Source organism: Crinia signifera, chromosome 6, assembly GCF_055691185.1.
Source record: "Crinia signifera chromosome 6, ASM5569118v1, whole genome shotgun sequence".
In the NCBI taxonomy this organism is placed as follows: Eukaryota; Metazoa; Chordata; class Amphibia; order Anura; family Myobatrachidae; genus Crinia; species Crinia signifera.
The window spans coordinates 11762415-11780361 of record NC_139222.1 but is presented as its reverse complement, the minus strand read 5'-3'; the positions used below and the strand labels follow the sequence as shown (position 1 = coordinate 11780361).

Below are 17947 nucleotides of genomic sequence, written 5' to 3'. Positions count from 1 at the left end.
GTCCCTGTGTGCCCCCTCCCTGTGTATACAGCAGTGTGAGCCGGGCTATATACAGGCAGTAGCAGCCAGTATGTCCGGGGGCGGCAGCAGCGGGTTCGGGTCGCCCCAGTGACAGCGGCTCCGTGCACGGCTGAACATGAACACTGTCACTTCCACGGCTGCTGCCCAGCAACGGACGGGGGCGCGCACGGAGCTCCCCAGCGGCAGAGGGCGCTGCAGGCGGCGGTTCCATTGGACGCGTCACAGTCACTAGTAGAGCATGATCACTTCCGGTGTACTCGCTGCGCGGCGCGGCGGCGGCGGCCATTTTCCCGGAGTCTCCGGAAGAGGGAGGTAGCGGGCGGCGTCGCAGAGAAATGTCCGGAGCTCCGGGAGAGGCGGCCAGCGGGGTGTAAGTGCTGCGGTGCTGGGGAAAGGGTTACACCTGACTGTGCCCCCATGGACCTGTGTGTGACTGTGCCCCCATGGACCTGTGTGTGACTGTGCCCCCATGGACCTGCGTGTGACTGTGCCCCCATGGACCTGGGTGTGGCTGTGCCCCTATAGACCTGTGTGTGACTGTGCCCCTATATACCTGTGTGTGACTGAGGCCCCTATGGACCTGTGTGTGACTGAGGCCCCTCTGTACCTGTGTGTGACTGTGCCCCTATATACCTGTGTGTGACTGAGGCCCCTATGGACCTGCGTGTGACTGAGGCCCCGCCTCTGTACCTGTGTGTGACTGTGCCCCTATATACCTGCGTGTGACTGAGGCCCCTACGGACCTGCGTGTGACTGAGGCCCCTACGGACCTGCGTGTGACTGTGGCCCCTGTGGACCTGTGTAGTGTTCCTTCTAGGAACTAGGGCGGGCAGGGCGCCGCTGCACGGGGGCAGCGTAAGGGGGTTGGACCGGGCATGCCGACGTCACGGTTTTGGGCGTGCCTGGACCGCCGACGTCACAAAAGGGGTGTGCCCGGGCCGCGATGAAAAGGGGCGGGCCCGGGCGGCGACGGCACGCAAAGGGGGCGGGTCCTGCCACCCAGAAGGCTGTACACTGCCGGGCATCGCTATGTACAGCGGCACGAGCTTCCCCGGTCACAACAGAGGGGACAGAGGCAGGCTGTTTTAGCGGGGCGCTGCCAGAGGGGCAGGGCGCATTTTTCACTTTAAAAATCGGGCAGCTGCACTGTTATATACCGTCCATTGACTGAACACGACACTATAGTACTCGAAACTTTACTTTGTATTTACTTATTATTCTGATCCACGGAACAACTTATTCCTGTATTGATAGAGTTCTTAATATGCCGCTTGATTAAGGCCAATTCTCGTTAGAACAATTAAGGGCAAAACGTTCTCCCTCCTGTTCCTGGAACAATGCTCATGCTTATTAAATTATGGCCCTGGTGATATGCCTGGCACTAGCTATAACCTGGGAAATACTGCGCTCCACAACTTAATGTATTCGAACCATGAACGTAACTGAAGCATATCAACATTATATGCACTACTTATGTCCACTGTATGTCAAATGTGTTGTCTTGTAATAATTGTATTTGTTAATGTAAATTTTTTTTTTCAATAAAGATAAATATTAAAAAAAAAAAAAAACAGGCAGGGCGCAGCGCCCCGCTAAAACAGCCTAGCGGGAACACTACCTGTGTGTGACACTGTCCCTCTGTACCTGCGTGTGACACTGTCCCTCTGTACCTGCGTGTGACACTGTCCCTCTGTACCTGCGTGTGACACTGTCCCTCTGTACCTGCGTGTGACACTGTCCCTCTGCACGTGCGTGTGGCTGTGCCCCTCTGCACGTGCGTGTGGCTGTGCCCCTATAGACCTGTGTGTCTGTGCCCCTATGGAACTGCGTGATGGTGATTACTATGTATGTGATTATTTATAGGCTAGTGATGGGATTGGGTTATCTAGGGATGGTCATCGGTGCGGTTACCACTGATATTTGCCAGATTATCGATGGCAGATGCATATTCTGAGCGGTGCCACCGATGGTTTTTCCTGCTCTGTATCTGCACATGCGTGTCGGCTGGTAATTCTTCTGTAGAAGAGTCGGGGGCAGGGCTGTGACTGACAGCTCAGCGTCTCCAGGAGGTGGGACATCCCATATCCGGGGCCGTGTGGCTGTCCAATGGTTTGCAGAAAAACAGCAATGGTGCACTGCGCTTAGAAGTGGGCATCAAGACTGAATATAACGTTACTGTTTGAGTAAATATATGCTCACACTGAAAACAATGAACACAGGACACGTGTTAAATGAAAACACAAAATCTAATGCTTCATTTAAGCCAGACGGAGCAAGCGTATCTAGTTTAAATATCCAGGCGGATTCAGCTACACAAAGTCTTCTGAAGCGGTCGCCGCCTCCTCTTTTGGGGCAGTATTCAATGAGAAAAGTTCTCCGTGTTTTATGGAGAATTTGTGCTTTGTTCGCCTTGGACGGAGCATTTTGCTCTCCAAAAGCGAGCAACCCTATTCAATGTGAAATTCTCTCCGTCTTTCTAAGTGATGTTCTCCGTGTCTCTCCGTGTAGCAATTCTCCATCTTTTGATGGAGAGCTGGAATGTGAACTTTTAAACTAAAAGGTTTTTTCTTAAATTTTGGTGTAAAAAAATCAGTTTTTTTTTCTGTGAAGGGGCATGTTATTTTTATTCATGTGCATAAGTACATGAATATATATTTAATTTAAAAAAAAAATATTTTTTTAAATTTATTTATTATTATTTTTTTTTACACAGTGCAGCCAGCAGGGGGCCGGAGCGCTCGAGCCGCTCATTACATATTCATATATTCACTGCACCCGATCGATAGTATGCACGAACGGGTGCAGTGAATACTGGGTCCCCCGCTGGCTATAGGGGGGGGGGGGCAGAGAGCCCCCCTCCTCTCCACATTCCTCTGGAGCAGCCAGGGAGACTTTAATCTCTCTGGCTGCTTCCGGCTCACTGAAAGCTCCCTGCTCTCTGCAGGGGTTAAGACTCTCCGCGAGTGGCGGCGAGTCTTAACCACATTGAATAGAGGGAGCAGGAGTGGCAGAGAGCCCTCCGGAACACGGAGAGTGCATGGAGAGCGAAATAAAACGCTCTCCATGCACGGAGAACTTTGACATTGAATACTGCCCTTGGAGTTAGGAATGTGTTCAACTCCAGAAAATAATAAATCTTTCGAATCACCCCCATGTACTTCTGAAAAAAAAAATCAATTGCATAAATTGACTACATAGACTTTACAACTGGGACGCCAGTTTTTTATTACGGTCAGGCTTCAGTAAGGCTTATTCCAAAAGCTTTCATTTGTCTTATATAGTTATATATTGCTTTTTGTACAATCATTACACCATTTGATGGTATCTATTGTCCTGTATTTTATTCTTGTGTTTTTTTATAAAGTGTTTTCATTGAACACGTGTCCTGTGTTCATTGTTTTCAGCGTGAGCATATATTTACTCAAACAGTAACGTTATATTCAGTCTTGATGCCCACTTCTCAGCGCAGTGCACCTTTCCTGTTTTTCTGTAACCCCTTTAGAGCGTGGTAGGCTCTTAGCACTTGCAGCTGTTAAAGGGGCCATCCCTCTTTATACATTTAAAATTTTTTATTAAGTATTTACTATTTAATATTATATTTCTTGATAAGCGCCAGGGTTTTCTAGAGTGTGAGCGACGACTCCTCTGGATACCAATCCTGGCCAATGGTTTGCAGCATTTATTAGGTACTACTGGCAGGGATGGTATGGAAAATGATGGCGGGGCTTAGCAGGCCGCCGGGGGGAATGGCTAAGCTTCATATTTCGGGAAAATTAAATATTTGGTTCCACCACTGACTCTGCCATCCATGGCAAAACCATCCTTCATCGTTAGTTGCATCAATGTTTGGCAGCTGTTGATAGTCAATGACCATCTCTAGGCTGACGGCATAGCAACACTAAAACATCAATGGTAAAATAGCGACAGATAGCTACCATCGATGCCAGGAATCCATGGGGTAAAAATCCCCCAAACTGAGAACCATCACATTTGCCCCAATACAGAGAACCAGTCTGACAGTAGCTTCAATCAGCTGGCCGGCTAATACCCTAAAGCATTATGGGTGTTAAAGAACTGCACAAGGACCTCCCCCCTCCTGCTCTGCTCCATGTGTGCAGGTGGGAAGATACATACCTCCACCTAGTGGTTCCCAACCCTGGTCCTCAAGTACCTCCAACACATTTTCCAGGTCACCCGGCAGGTGCACTCATTATTCAGGCACATTTGAAAAGATCCACAGGTGGAGCTAATTATAGCACTTGTGATTCTGTGTGGAGACCTGCAAAACATGCACTGTTGGGGGTACTTGAGGACCAGGGTTGGGAACCACTGCTCTATATAATGACCATTCCTGCACAGCCCCCATTACATACAATGGTCTCATGTAACTACATACAGAACACACAGGTATGTCTCTCCCCAGATAAAATGCTGCAGAAATACCACATCTGTGTTAGTAACTAGGCCCCTATACATGCCATGTCTCCAGGTGATAATAAGTTACCATTGTCCTATGGCGGGTGACAGTATATATAAGAGATGGTATTGTCTGGCCGGTATAGATGTATTGCTGCTCTGTATCCCCAGGAGTCCGCTCATTCTTTACTGCTAGATAACAATAAAGCGTCAGTAAATCTTATTACAGAGCATTATAATCATTGTGGTGCACACTGCGGGGTATAATGGGGTTCCCCACTGTAATATATAGGCCTGTTATACTGCGCTGCCATCAGACAGACCTGTATGTGCTATATCAGTGATTGCAGACATTACACATTATATATAATCATTGTGGTGCACACTGCGGGGTATAATGGGGTTCCCCACTGATATATATAGGCCTGTTATACTGCGCTGCCATCAGACAGACCTGTATGTTCTATATCAGTGATTGCAGACATTACACATTGTATATAATCAATGTGGTGCACACTGCGGGGTATAATGGGGTTCCCCACTGATATATATAGGCCTGTTATACTGCGCTGCCATCAGACAGACCTGTATGTGCTATATCAGTGATTGCAGACATTACACATTGTATATAATCATTGTTGTGCACACTGCGGGGTGTAATGGGGGCTCCCACGGGGGAATGGGGTTCCCCACTGATATATATAGGCCTGTTATACTGCGCTGCCATCAGACAGACCTGTATGTTCTATATCAGTGATTGCAGACATTGCACATTGTATATAATCATTGTGGTGCACACTGCGGGGTGTAATGGGGGCTCCCACGGGGTATAATGGGGTTCCCCACTGTAATATATAGGCCTGTTATACTGCGCTACCATCAGACAGACCTGTATGTGCTATATCAGTGATTGCAGACATTACACATTGTATATAATCATTGTGGTGCACACTGCGGGGTGTAATGGGGGCTCCCATGGGGGAATGGGGTTCCCCACTGTAATATATAGGCCTGTTATACTGCGCTGCCATCAGACAGACCTGTATGTGCTATATCAGTGATTGCAGACATTACACATTGTATATAATCATTGTGGTGCACACTGCGGGGTGTAATGGGGGCTCCCACGGGGTATAATGGGGTTCCCCACTGTAATATATAGGCCTGTTATACTGCGCTACCATCAGACAGACCTGTATGTGCTATATCAGTGATTGCAGACATTACACATTGTATATAATCATTGTGGTGCACACTGCGGGGTGTAATGGGGGCTCCCACGGGGTATAATGGGGTTCCCCACTGTAATATATAGGCCTGTTATACTGCGCTGCCATCAGACAGACCTGTATGTGCTATATCAGTGATTGCAGACATTACACATTGTATATAATCATTGTGGTGCACACTGCGGGGTGTAATGGGGGCTCCCACCGGGGAATGGGGTTCCCCACTGTAATATATAGGCCTGTTATACTGCGCTGCCATCAGACAGACCTGTATGTGCTATATCAGTGATTGCAGACATTACACATTGTATATAATCATTGTGGTGCACACTGCGGGGTGTAATGGGGGCTCCCACGGGGTATAATGGGGTTCCCCACTGTAATATATAGGCCTGTTATACTGCGCTGCCATCAGACAGACCTGTATGTGCTATATCAGTGATTGCAGACATTACACATTGTATATAATCATTGTGGTGCACACTGCGGGGTGTAATGGGGGCTCCCACGGGGTATAATGGGGTTCCCCACTGTAATATATAGGCCTGTTATACTGCGCTACCATCAGACAGACCTGTATGTGCTATATCAGTGATTGCAGACATTACACATTGTATATAATCATTGTGGTGCACACTGCGGGGTGTAATGGGGGCTCCCACGGGGTATAATGGGGTTCCCCACTGTAATATATAGGCCTGTTATACTGCGCTGCCATCAGACAGACCTGTATGTGCTATATCAGTGATTGCAGACATTACACATTGTATATAATCATTGTGGTGCACACTGCGGGGTGTAATGGGGGCTCCCACGGGGGAATGGGGTTCCCCACTGTAATATATAGGCCTGTTATACTGCGCTGCCATCAGACAGACCTGTATGTGCTATATCAGTGATTGCAGACATTACACATTGTATATAATCATTGTGGTGCACACTGCGGGGTGTAATGGGGGCTCCCACGGGGGAATGGGGTTCCCCACTGTAATATATAGGCCTGTTATACTGCGCTGCCATCAGACAGACCTGTATGTGCTATATCAGTGATTGCAGACATTACACATTATATATAATCATTGTGGTGCACACTGCGGGGTGTAATGGGGGCTCCCACGGGGTATAATGGGGTTCCCCACTGTAATATATAGGCCTGTTATACTGCGCTGCCATCAGACAGACCTGTATGTGCTATATCAGTGATTGCAGACATTACACATTGTATATAATCATTGTGGTGCACACTGCGGGGTGTAATGGGGGCTCCCACGGGGGAATGGGGTTCCCCACTGTAATATATAGGCCTGTTATACTGCGCTGCCATCAGACAGACCTGTATGTGCTATATCAGTGATTGCAGACATTACACATTGTATATAATCATTGTGGTGCACACTGCAGGGTGTAATGGGGGCTCCCACGGGGTATAATGGGGTTCCCCACTGTAATATATAGGCCTGTTATACTGCGCTACCATCAGACAGACCTGTATGTGCTATATCAGTGATTGCAGACATTACACATTGTATATAATCATTGTGGTGCACACTGCGGGGTGTAATGGGGGCTCCCACGGGGGAATGGGGTTCCCCACTGTAATATATAGGCCTGTTATACTGCGCTGCCATCAGACAGACCTGTATGTGCTATATCAGTGATTGCAGACATTACACATTGTATATAATCATTGTGGTGCACACTGCGGGGTGTAATGGGGGCTCCCACGGGGTATAATGGGGTTCCCCACTGTAATATATAGGCCTGTTATACTGCGCTGCCATCAGACAGACCTGTATGTGCTATATCAGTGATTGCAGACATTACACATTGTATATAATCATTGTGGTGCACACTGCGGGGTGTAATGGGGGCTCCCATGGGGGAATGGGGTTCCCCACTGTAATATATAGGCCTGTTATACTGCGCTGCCATCAGACAGACCTGTATGTGCTATATCAGTGATTGCAGACATTACACATTATATATAATCATTGTGGTGCACACTGCGGGGTGTAATGGGGGCTCCCACGGGGTATAATGGGGTTCCCCACTGTAATATATAGGCCTGTTATACTGCGCTGCCATCAGACAGACCTGTATGTGCTATATCAGTGATTGCAGACATTACACATTGTATATAATCATTGTGGTGCACACTGCGGGGTGTAATGGGGGCTCCCACGGGGGAATGGGGTTCCCCACTGTAATATATAGGCCTGTTATACTGCGCTGCCATCAGACAGACCTGTATGTGCTATATCAGTGATTGCAGACATTACACATTGTATATAATCATTGTGGTGCACACTGCAGGGTGTAATGGGGGCTCCCACGGGGTATAATGGGGTTCCCCACTGTAATATATAGGCCTGTTATACTGCGCTGCCATCAGACAGACCTGTATGTGCTATATCAGTGATTGCAGACATTACACATTGTATATAATCATTGTGGTGCACACTGCGGGGTGTAATGGGGGCTCCCACGGGGTATAATGGGGTTCCCCACTGTAATATATAGGCCTGTTATACTGCGCTGCCATCAGACAGACCTGTATGTGCTATATCAGTGATTGCAGACATTACACATTGTATATAATCATTGTGGTGCACACTGCGGGGTGTAATGGGGGCTCCCATGGGGGAATGGGGTTCCCCACTGTAATATATAGGCCTGTTATACTGCGCTGCCATCAGACAGACCTGTATGTGCTATATCAGTGATTGCAGACATTACACATTGTATATAATCATTGTGGTGCACACTGCGGGGTGTAATGGGGGCTCCCACGGGGGAATGGGGTTCCCCACTGTAATATAAAGGCCTGTTATACTGCGCTACCATCAGACAGACCTGTATGTGCTATATCAGTGATTGCAGACATTACACATTGTATATAATCATTGTGGTGCACACTGCGGGGTGTAATGGGGGCTCCCACGGGGTATAATGGGGTTCCCCACTGTAATATATAGGCCTGTTATACTGCGCTACCATCAGACAGACCTGTATGTGCTATATCAGTGATTGCAGACATTATACATTGTATATAATCATTGTGGTGCACACTGCGGGGTGTAATGGGGGCTCCCACGGGGGAATGGGGTTCCCCACTGTAATATATAGGCCTGTTATACTGCGCTGCCATCAGACAGACCTGTATGTGCTATATCAGTGATTGCAGACATTACACATTGTATATAATCATTGTGGTGCACACTGCGGGGTGTAATGGGGGCTCCCACGGGGGAATGGGGTTCCCCACTGTAATATATAGGCCTGTTATACTGCGCTGCCATCAGACAGACCTGTATGTGCTATATCAGTGATTGCAGACATTACACATTGTATATAATCATTGTGGTGCACACTGCGGGGTGTAATGGGGGCTCCCACGGGGGAATGGGGTTCCCCACTGTAATATATAGGCCTGTTATACTGCGCTGCCATCAGACAGACCTGTATGTGCTATATCAGTGATTGCAGACATTACACATTGTATATTATAACAATAATCATTGTTTTGACAGGTCATTAGTTCGGCAGTGTTTAGGTCGACATAGGGTTTTCCCACGTTTTTTGACCCAAATGTCGACATGGACACAGTTTAAAGTGCACCGCGTCTCCTCACATGGCTTGCTATGCTTGGCACACTATTTTATTCTCCCACCACGCCCTAGTGGATGTTAGGGCTTGATATACCGCCTGTCGGCACATGTCGGATCAATAAACAGTGAAAAACTGCATGTCGACCTTTTGACTGTCGAACTAATGACCAGTCAAACTATGACCTTTCGACCTTTTCCCATGTCGACCATCATGCTGTAGACCAAATGACCGCATCCCGTCGCACTGTGCGGGTAAGAGAGTTCCTCTGAGTCAGAGCCACAGAGCAGAAAGCTCCGCCCCAGATGAGCTCAGGCAGAATCTAGGTGCCGGTAATAGTCCATCATCTGCGGATCTCAGTAAGCGAGAGGGGCAGTGAGGGATCAGAAGCTGCTTCATGTACCTTGGGCTCTGGTCATTAAGCCAATCTTCATAGCAATTCACATCTTACAGGCAGCCAGTGAAAGGAGTAGGGAATGGGGGGTGCGGGGCTGGTTGGGGAACAGCCCGGCAGCGGCATTTGTGCCATCTACAAGCGGTGCAGTCCTTTTGCTGGGAGCCCAAGGTAGAGGACATTGCAGTAGTCTAGGTGTGATGATACATATGCAGGTATGACTGTAGGCAGATCTGGGGGAATGACGGGCTTGGTCCTGGCTGTGTTCCTCATGAAGGAAAGATGTGATTGTGGCTGATACCTGATGATAAGTGTCAGACAACTGTGCAGACCAAAGCCAAGATTCCGCACAGGGTCAGTGTATTTACCCTCCAAGTGTAATTACTGGGGCACACACACATCACAATGACTGCTCCCCTTATTCTCCTGTTTGCTGTGTGATTCTTCTCACAGGGGGATTAATCTGAGAGACGCGCACGGAGGACTGTAGAGACGCCATCATGGAAACGGTAACCGAGGACAAGGTCAGATATACAACAATTAATATTTATTAATGTTCACTTTAGAGATGATCCATCTGGTGTATAGAGAGGTGACAGCGCGGAATGTAATGCAGGGCGGGATGCCAGCTGAACTCAGATGTTTTCAAAGGAGCAATAACTTACAACGCATGGTTTTCACTTGCCCCATGGTAAGTGATTGCCCCTTTAAAAACCGTACATATCGTCTGTATGGGGTGTGGTATAGGGGTCCGACAGTCGGGATCCTGACAGTCATTATCCCGACTGGACGGACCCAGACAGCATGGTAAGCGCAACTAAGCCCCTTGCGGGCTCGCCACGCTACGGGCACGGTGGCTCGCTGTGCGAGCCACCTATTCTATTCACCCTCTATGGGGGTCGTGGACCCCTACGAGGGAAAATAGCAGTTGGCCGTCGGGAACCGGGCTGTCGGTGTTTTGACAGTAGGGATCCCGACGTCTGGTGAATGCCTGTCAGGATCCCGACTGTCGGGACCCCGTCCGGCACCCGTCTGTATGCTGAATGGGGAGGTGAGGGGGTCTGGGAGCGTCACAGTGACATCACTCTTATCCCTATTACTGACACAGGGACCTGACCGGGGAGGTGAGGGGGTCTGGGAGCGTCACAGTGACATCACTCTTATCTCTATTACTGACACAGGGACCTGACTGGGGAGGTGAGGGGGTCTGGGAGCGTCACAGTGACATCACTCTTATCCCTATTACTGACACAGGGACCTGACTGGGGAGGTGAGGGGGTCTGGGAGCGTCACAGTGACGTCACTATTATCTCTATTACTGACACAGGGACCTGACCGGGGAGGTGAGGGGGTCTGGGAGCGTCACAGTGCATCACTCTTATCTCTATTACTGACACAGGGACCTGACCGGGGAGGTGAGGTGGTCTGGGAGCGTCACAGTGACATCACTCTTATCCCTATTACTGACACAGGGACCTGACCGGGGAGGTGAGGGGGTCTGGGAGTGTCACAGTGACATCACTCATATGTCTATTACTGACACAGGGACCTGACCGGGGAGGTGAGGGGGTCTGGGAGCGTCACAGTGACATCACTCTTATCTCTATTACTGACACAGGGACCTGACCGGGGAGGTGAGGGGGTCTGGGAGCATCACAGTGACATCACTCTTATCTCTATTACTGACACAGGGACCTGACTGGGGAGGTGAGGGAGTCTGGGAGCGTCACAGTGACGTCACTATTATCTCTATTACTGACACAGGGACCTGACCGGGGAGGTGAGGGGGTCTGGGAGTGTCACAGTGACATCACTCTTATCTCTATTACTGACACAGGGACCTGACCGGGGAGGTGAGGGGGTCTGGGAGCGTCACAGTGACATCATTCTTATCTCTATTACTGACACAGGGACCTGACCGGGGAGGTGAGGGGGTCTGGGAGCGTCACAGTGACATCACTGTTATCTGTATTACTGACACAGGGACCTGACCGGGGAGGTGAGGGGGTCTGGGAGGGTCACAGTGACATCACTCATCTCTATTACTAACACAGGGACCTGACTGGGGAGGTGAGGGGGTCTGGGAGCGTCACAGTGACATCACTCTTATCTCTATTACTGACACAGGGACCTGACCGGGGAGGTGAGGGGGTCTGGGAGCGTCACAGTGACATCACTATTATCTCTATTACTGACACAGGGACCTGACCGGGGAGGTGAGGGGGTCTGGGAGCGTCACAGTGACATCACTCTTCTCTCTATTACTGACACAGGGACCTGACCGGGGAGGTGAGGGGGTCTGGGAGCGTCACAGTGACATCACTCTTATCTCTATTACTGACACAGGGACCTGACTGGGGAGGTGAGGGGGTCTGGGAGCGTCACAGTGACGTCACTCTTATCTCTATTGCTGACACAGGGACCTGACCGGGGAGGTGAGGGGGTCTGGGAGCGTCACAGTGACATCACTCTTATCTCTATTACTGACACAGGGACCTGACCGGGGAGGTGAGGGGGTCTGGGAGCGTCACAGTGACATCACTCTTATCTCTATTACTGACACAGGGACCTGACTGGGGAGGTGAGGGAGCCTGGGATCGTCACAGTGACATCACTCTTATCTGTATTACTGACACAGGGACCTGACTGGGAAGGTGAGGGGGTCTGGGAGCGTCACAGTGACATCACTCTTATCTCTATTACTGACACAGGGACCTGACTGGGGAGGTGAGGGGGTCTGGGAGCGTCACAGTGACATCACTCTTATCTCTATTACTGACACAGGGACCTGACTGGGAAGGTGAGGGGGTCTGGGAGCGTCACAGTGACATCACTCTTATCTCTATTACTGACACAGGACCTGACCGGGGAGATGAGGGGGTCTGGGAGCGTCACAGTGACATCACTCTTATCTCTATTACTGACACAGGGACCTGACCGGGGAGGTGAGGGGGTCTGGGGGCATCACAGTGACATCACTCTTATCTCTATTACTGATACAGGGACCTGACTGGGGAAGTGAGGGGGTCTGGGAGCATCACAGTGACATCACTGTTACCTCTATCACTGACACAGGGACCTGACCGGGGAGGTGAGGGGGTCTGGAAGCGTCACAGTGACGTCACTCTTATCTCTATTACTGACACAGGGACCTGACTGTGGAGGGGGTCTGGGAGCGTCAGTGACATCACTCTTATCTCTATTACTGACACAGGGACCTGACTGGGGAGGTGAGGGGATCTGGGAGCATCACAGTGACGTCGCTCTTATCTCTATTACTGACACAGGGACCTGACTGGGGAGGTGAGGGGGTCTGGGAGCGTCACAGTGATATCACTCTTATCTATATTACTGACACAGGGACCTGACTGTGGAGGGGGTCTGGGAGCGTCACAGTGACATCACTCTTATCCCTATTACTGACACAGGGACCTGACTGGGGAGGTGAGGGGATCTGGGAGCGTCACAGTGACATCACTCTTATCCCTATTACTGACACAGGGACCTGACTGGGGAGGTGAGGGGGTCTGGGAGCGTCACAGTGACATCACTCTTATCCCTATCACTGACACAGGGACCTGACCGGGGAGGTGAGGGGGTCTGGGAGCGTCACAGTGACATCACTCTTATCTCTATTACTGACACAGGGACCTGACTGGGGAGGTGAGGGGGTCTGGGAGCGTCACAGTGACATCACTCTTCTCTCTATTACTGACACAGGGACCTGACCGGGGAGGTGAGGGGGTCTGGGGGCATCACAGTGACATCACTCTTATCTCTATTACTGATACAGGGACCTGACCGGGGAGGTGAGGGGGTCTGGGTGCATCACAGTGACATCACTCTTATCTCTATTACTGACACAGGGACCTGACCGGGGAGGTGAGGGGGTCTGGGGGCATCACAGTGACATCACTCTTATCTCTATTACTGATACAGGGACCTGACTGGGGAAGTGAGGGGGTCTGGGAGCATCACAGTGACATCACTGTTACCTCTATCACTGACACAGGGACCTGACCGGGGAGGTGAGGGGATCTGGGAGCATCACAGTGACGTCGCTCTTATCTCTATTACTGATACAGGGACCTGACTGGGGAAGTGAGGGGGTCTGGGAGCATCACAGTGACATCACTGTTACCTCTATCACTGACACAGGGACCTGACTGGGGAGGTGAGGGGATCTGGGAGCATCACAGTGACGTCGCTCTTATCTCTATTACTGACACAGGGACCTGACTGGGGAGGTGAGGGGGTCTGGGAGCGTCACAGTGATATCACTCTTATCTATATTACTGACACAGGGACCTGACTGTGGAGGGGGTCTGGGAGCGTCACAGTGACATCACTCTTATCTCTATTACTGACACAGGGACCTGACTGGGGAGGTGAGGGGGTCTGGGAGCGTCAGTGACATCACTCTTATCTCTATTACTGACACAGGGACCTGACTGGGGAGGTGAGGGGGTCTGGGAGCGTCAGTGACATCACTCTTATCTCTATTACTGACACAGGGACCTGACTGGGGAGGTGAGGGGGTCTGGGAGCGTCAGTGACATCACTCTTATCTCTATTACTGACACAGGGACCTGACTGTGGAGGGGGTCTGGGAGCGTCACAGTGACATCACTCTTATCTCTATTACTGACACAGGGACCTGACTGGGGAGGTGAGGGGGTCTGGGAGCGTCAGTGACATCACTCTTATCTCTATTACTGACACAGGGACCTGACTGGGGAGGTGAGGGGGTCTGGGAGCGTCAGTGACATCACTCTTATCTCTATTACTGACACAGGGACCTGACTGGGGAGGTGAGGGGGTCTGGGAGCGTCAGTGACATCACTCTTATCTCTATTACTGACACAGGGACCTGACTGGGGAGGTGAGGGGGTCTGGGAGCGTCAGTGACATCACTCTTATCTCTATTACTGACACAGGGACCTGACTGGGGAGGTTTCTTTTCATCTGTACTTATTGAAACCCATTTTGCATAAGTTATTGAAGTAAAAAAAAAAAAAAAAAAAAAGACGTAGCTGGAGTTTTATCATTTTTGTCTTTTGTATTGTCCGTCCTGGCTGGCGCTGAGTTCTGCTCCCAGCTGGCAGTGAAGGCTGATCATGCTGTACCTGCACAGCGCTGTCAGTGCCCAGAGGTTAATTCTAAGTGTGTCTGTCCTAAGTGCTCCCCTCCCTCTCAGCTTTCTGTTACACAGGCTGAATGCTAGAGATAAGGAACACTTATCAGGCGCAAAAAAGATGAAATAAGCAGATATTTACTAAACATTTTATACTTGTCTAACTGTAAAACATAATACATTTTGTGATCTTGTAATACTGAATATATTGAATGCCCGAGTTCCCTCCAAAACACCAGAATGGGTGCAGCCATGTTGAAATCGGTCACCTGACTTTCCTCAGCCACTTAGGGGCCTGCACCCAGATCAGCTGTTAGCATCTCCCAATGGGTGAACGCACAGTACTATAAAGGGAACTTCTATCTCTAAACTGGACAAGAGGAAAAACTAACTAAAACCCAGTAAACAAGCAAACAGACAGTGGCACAATTGTTCCCAATGGGTAATTTGAGGAATGACCCCCAAACGGACTCTAGAGGCCTAAGGGATACGGTCATTAGGTCTACACCAACTGGTTTGACATGGGTCTAGGTCGACAGGTAAGTAGGTCGACACAAGCAATAGGTTGACAGTCAAAAGGTCCACATGGGGTTTTTCACTGTTTTTTGAGCCGACATGTGCCGGCAGGCAGTATTTCATGCACTACCATCCACTAGGGTGTGGTGGGAGAATAAAATAATGTGCCCGAAGCATTGCGAGCAATGCGGGGTTATGCAGTGTACTTCAAACTGTGTCAATGTCGACTGATTTGACATTCGGGTCAAAAAACAATGTTGACCTCGCCCTTGTCGACCCAGTGCTTGTCGACCAAACCAAGTTGGTGTAGACCTAACAACCCAGGCCTAGTCAGAAGGTAAAAGCACAGAACTAATGACCCCTCTGCTCTGTGTACAAAATACGGAAAATCACTCTGCATGCTAGTATAGGAAATAACAACATACACACGAGCAGTGTTAATGAATGCTACTATGCATGAAGATGTTAAACAAAAGTAACTCACAAGTATAATGCTGGTAAATGCAACAATGCATAAAGATGTTACACAAAATAATTAACAAGTACAAAGGCGCACAGTGTTTTAGAAGCCACTTGACCTGGAAGAGAGACAAAAAAACTCTACACAGAATCTCTCACAGAATGCTAGTAAGGCACAATGATGGCAAGGGGGTGCACTTATCTCAACCTCCTGGGTTCTGCAGGGCCAGGCAAAGGACACAGGACTCAGAAACAGGGACTAGCGGCAGACAGCAATTCCAACAGCAAACTAAGGCAAGGCAGCAGCACGTGGAGTCTGGACAGCAGACCCACGGCTGGGAACTCAGGCTGGAACACTAACCAACAGACTGCACAGTGAGAAGCCACTGCTGTGGAACAAAACAGGAAATATAACCAGCAGGAAGCAGCTGGTCAGAATCCCTAATGGCAGGTAATCCGCTAATGAGAAAAATCAGACCAGGTTGCTTAGCAACATCTAAATAACAAACCAGCAGCAGCACACCTAACCGGTTCCAGTTCAGTCATCTATCTGGTTCTAGCCTGTCCCATTTCCTGTTGCTACCCCTCCTGTAGCACATATACATTCATGGATTGTACTAAATCATAAAAGCTATAACCTATAACAGAATGTAATGGACTGTATTTCCTATTTTAAGCATCTTTTGCAGCCTGCTGGGAAGAACAGCCAGGTAATCAGCACCTGAGACCTTGGCTTACACCTCTGCTGGGTACAGGGCTCCTGATGCTGGACAAGCTGGCCAGGAGATATACACAGTGCTGCTGCCTATCCCAAATACACTGCCAGCACATATAAACATAGATGTGAAGATGCATGTAATATATGTTCTTAGCAGCCCCCCGTCAGTAATATTCAGACATTAATAATGTATTTTATTTTGTGGTTTAATTAGGGTGAAGCACTGACCGATATTAAAGAACAAAATAAAGAGGGAGAAGAAGAGATGGATGTGATGGGTGACCAGCAGTGTAAGGAGGAGGAAATCCCTGCAGGTATCAGCACAGGTGAGTAATAATCACTAAGTACAGAACAGAGGGTCTGTTTCCGATATGTATGTAATACAGACGGTCACAGTTAGTAGTAGTAGTACGTTTATTTATAAGGCGCCACAAAGTGTCCGCAGCGCCGTACATAGCCAAAAAAAAAAAAAAATCACAGTTAAGTGATTATCGTTGAACACTGCGCACGCACCAAGGTAACTCTGTGATGCTGCCGCAGTGAGAACTCGGAGAGTGAATAACAGGAAGGGACGGCTTGGGGGAGGTAACAGGAAGTGGCGGCAGGAGCGTCATTGCCATTATCAGGGTGTGTTCCGTCCATCAGCTGTGACCATGTATGTAGAGAAACACGGGCCAGTATCAGTACTGCAGCGGCCAGTCTGCATGACCATAGAATCAGGGAGCCGATGTTCCCCATTACTGTGATGGTGCCGTGTATGGTGAGGACCTTGCAATGGCTCCGGTGGCCGTGTATAATCTTGGCTGGGCAGCTGCTCACCTGTGATGGTTACCAGGTCTGTAACCTCAGACATGGCAGCTGCGTAGGCTTCTGTGTACTAATCACAGTCACATATTTTCCTTGTTCAGTCTCTACAGTATTATCTTATTCTATACCTGCTTCTGTCAGATCAGACTAATGAGGGAAATGTATCTGCCACGTGGGTAACGCTGGAGCCAACATCTCCTCTTACACCAATGTTCTCAGCTGTTCCCCAGCCTCCCTGCAGCCTGGTGCTGCTCCTACAAGGGACATTGCCGCAGAGATTCCATCATTAGTCAGTGGGAGGAGACCCGGTGTGACATTAGTAGTAGTAGTTTGTTTATTTATAAGGCACCACAAAGTGTCCGCAGCGCCGTACATAGCAAACATAAAAACTAATTACAAGGTAACAAACAGGGTGCGTTGATAAAATGCAGCATAAATAGGGGTATAGCTGATAGAACTAAAATCAGCATCAATTCTGAAGTAGGTGTCAAAATTGTCGAGGAGACAGAAGATGAAGTAGAGGAAGGGAAGAACAGGACAGGAGCACTGGTGAGGTAAAGAGGTAGAGTGAGTACGTGAGGAAGGAGGGCCCTACTCACAAGAGATAACAGACTAAAAGGAGGTGGGTGGACGAACGAAAAACAATA

The 17947-nt window shown here is 49.2% G+C and overlaps 1 protein-coding gene across 1 annotated transcript in view; it reads left to right on the top strand.

Moving 5' to 3' along the window:
* The first annotated feature begins 297 nt into the window (after window positions 1-297).
* LOC146009988 (uncharacterized) overlaps window positions 298-17947 on the top strand; it is a 121308-nt gene continuing 103658 nt past the window's right edge. The window contains exons 1-3 of the mRNA XM_083150707.1: window positions 298-389; window positions 10120-10190; window positions 16708-16819. Coding sequence (XP_083006833.1) covers window positions 10167-10190; window positions 16708-16819 — 136 coding nt within the window. The 5' untranslated portion in view covers window positions 298-389; window positions 10120-10166. The remainder of the gene's footprint in view (window positions 390-10119; window positions 10191-16707; window positions 16820-17947) is intronic.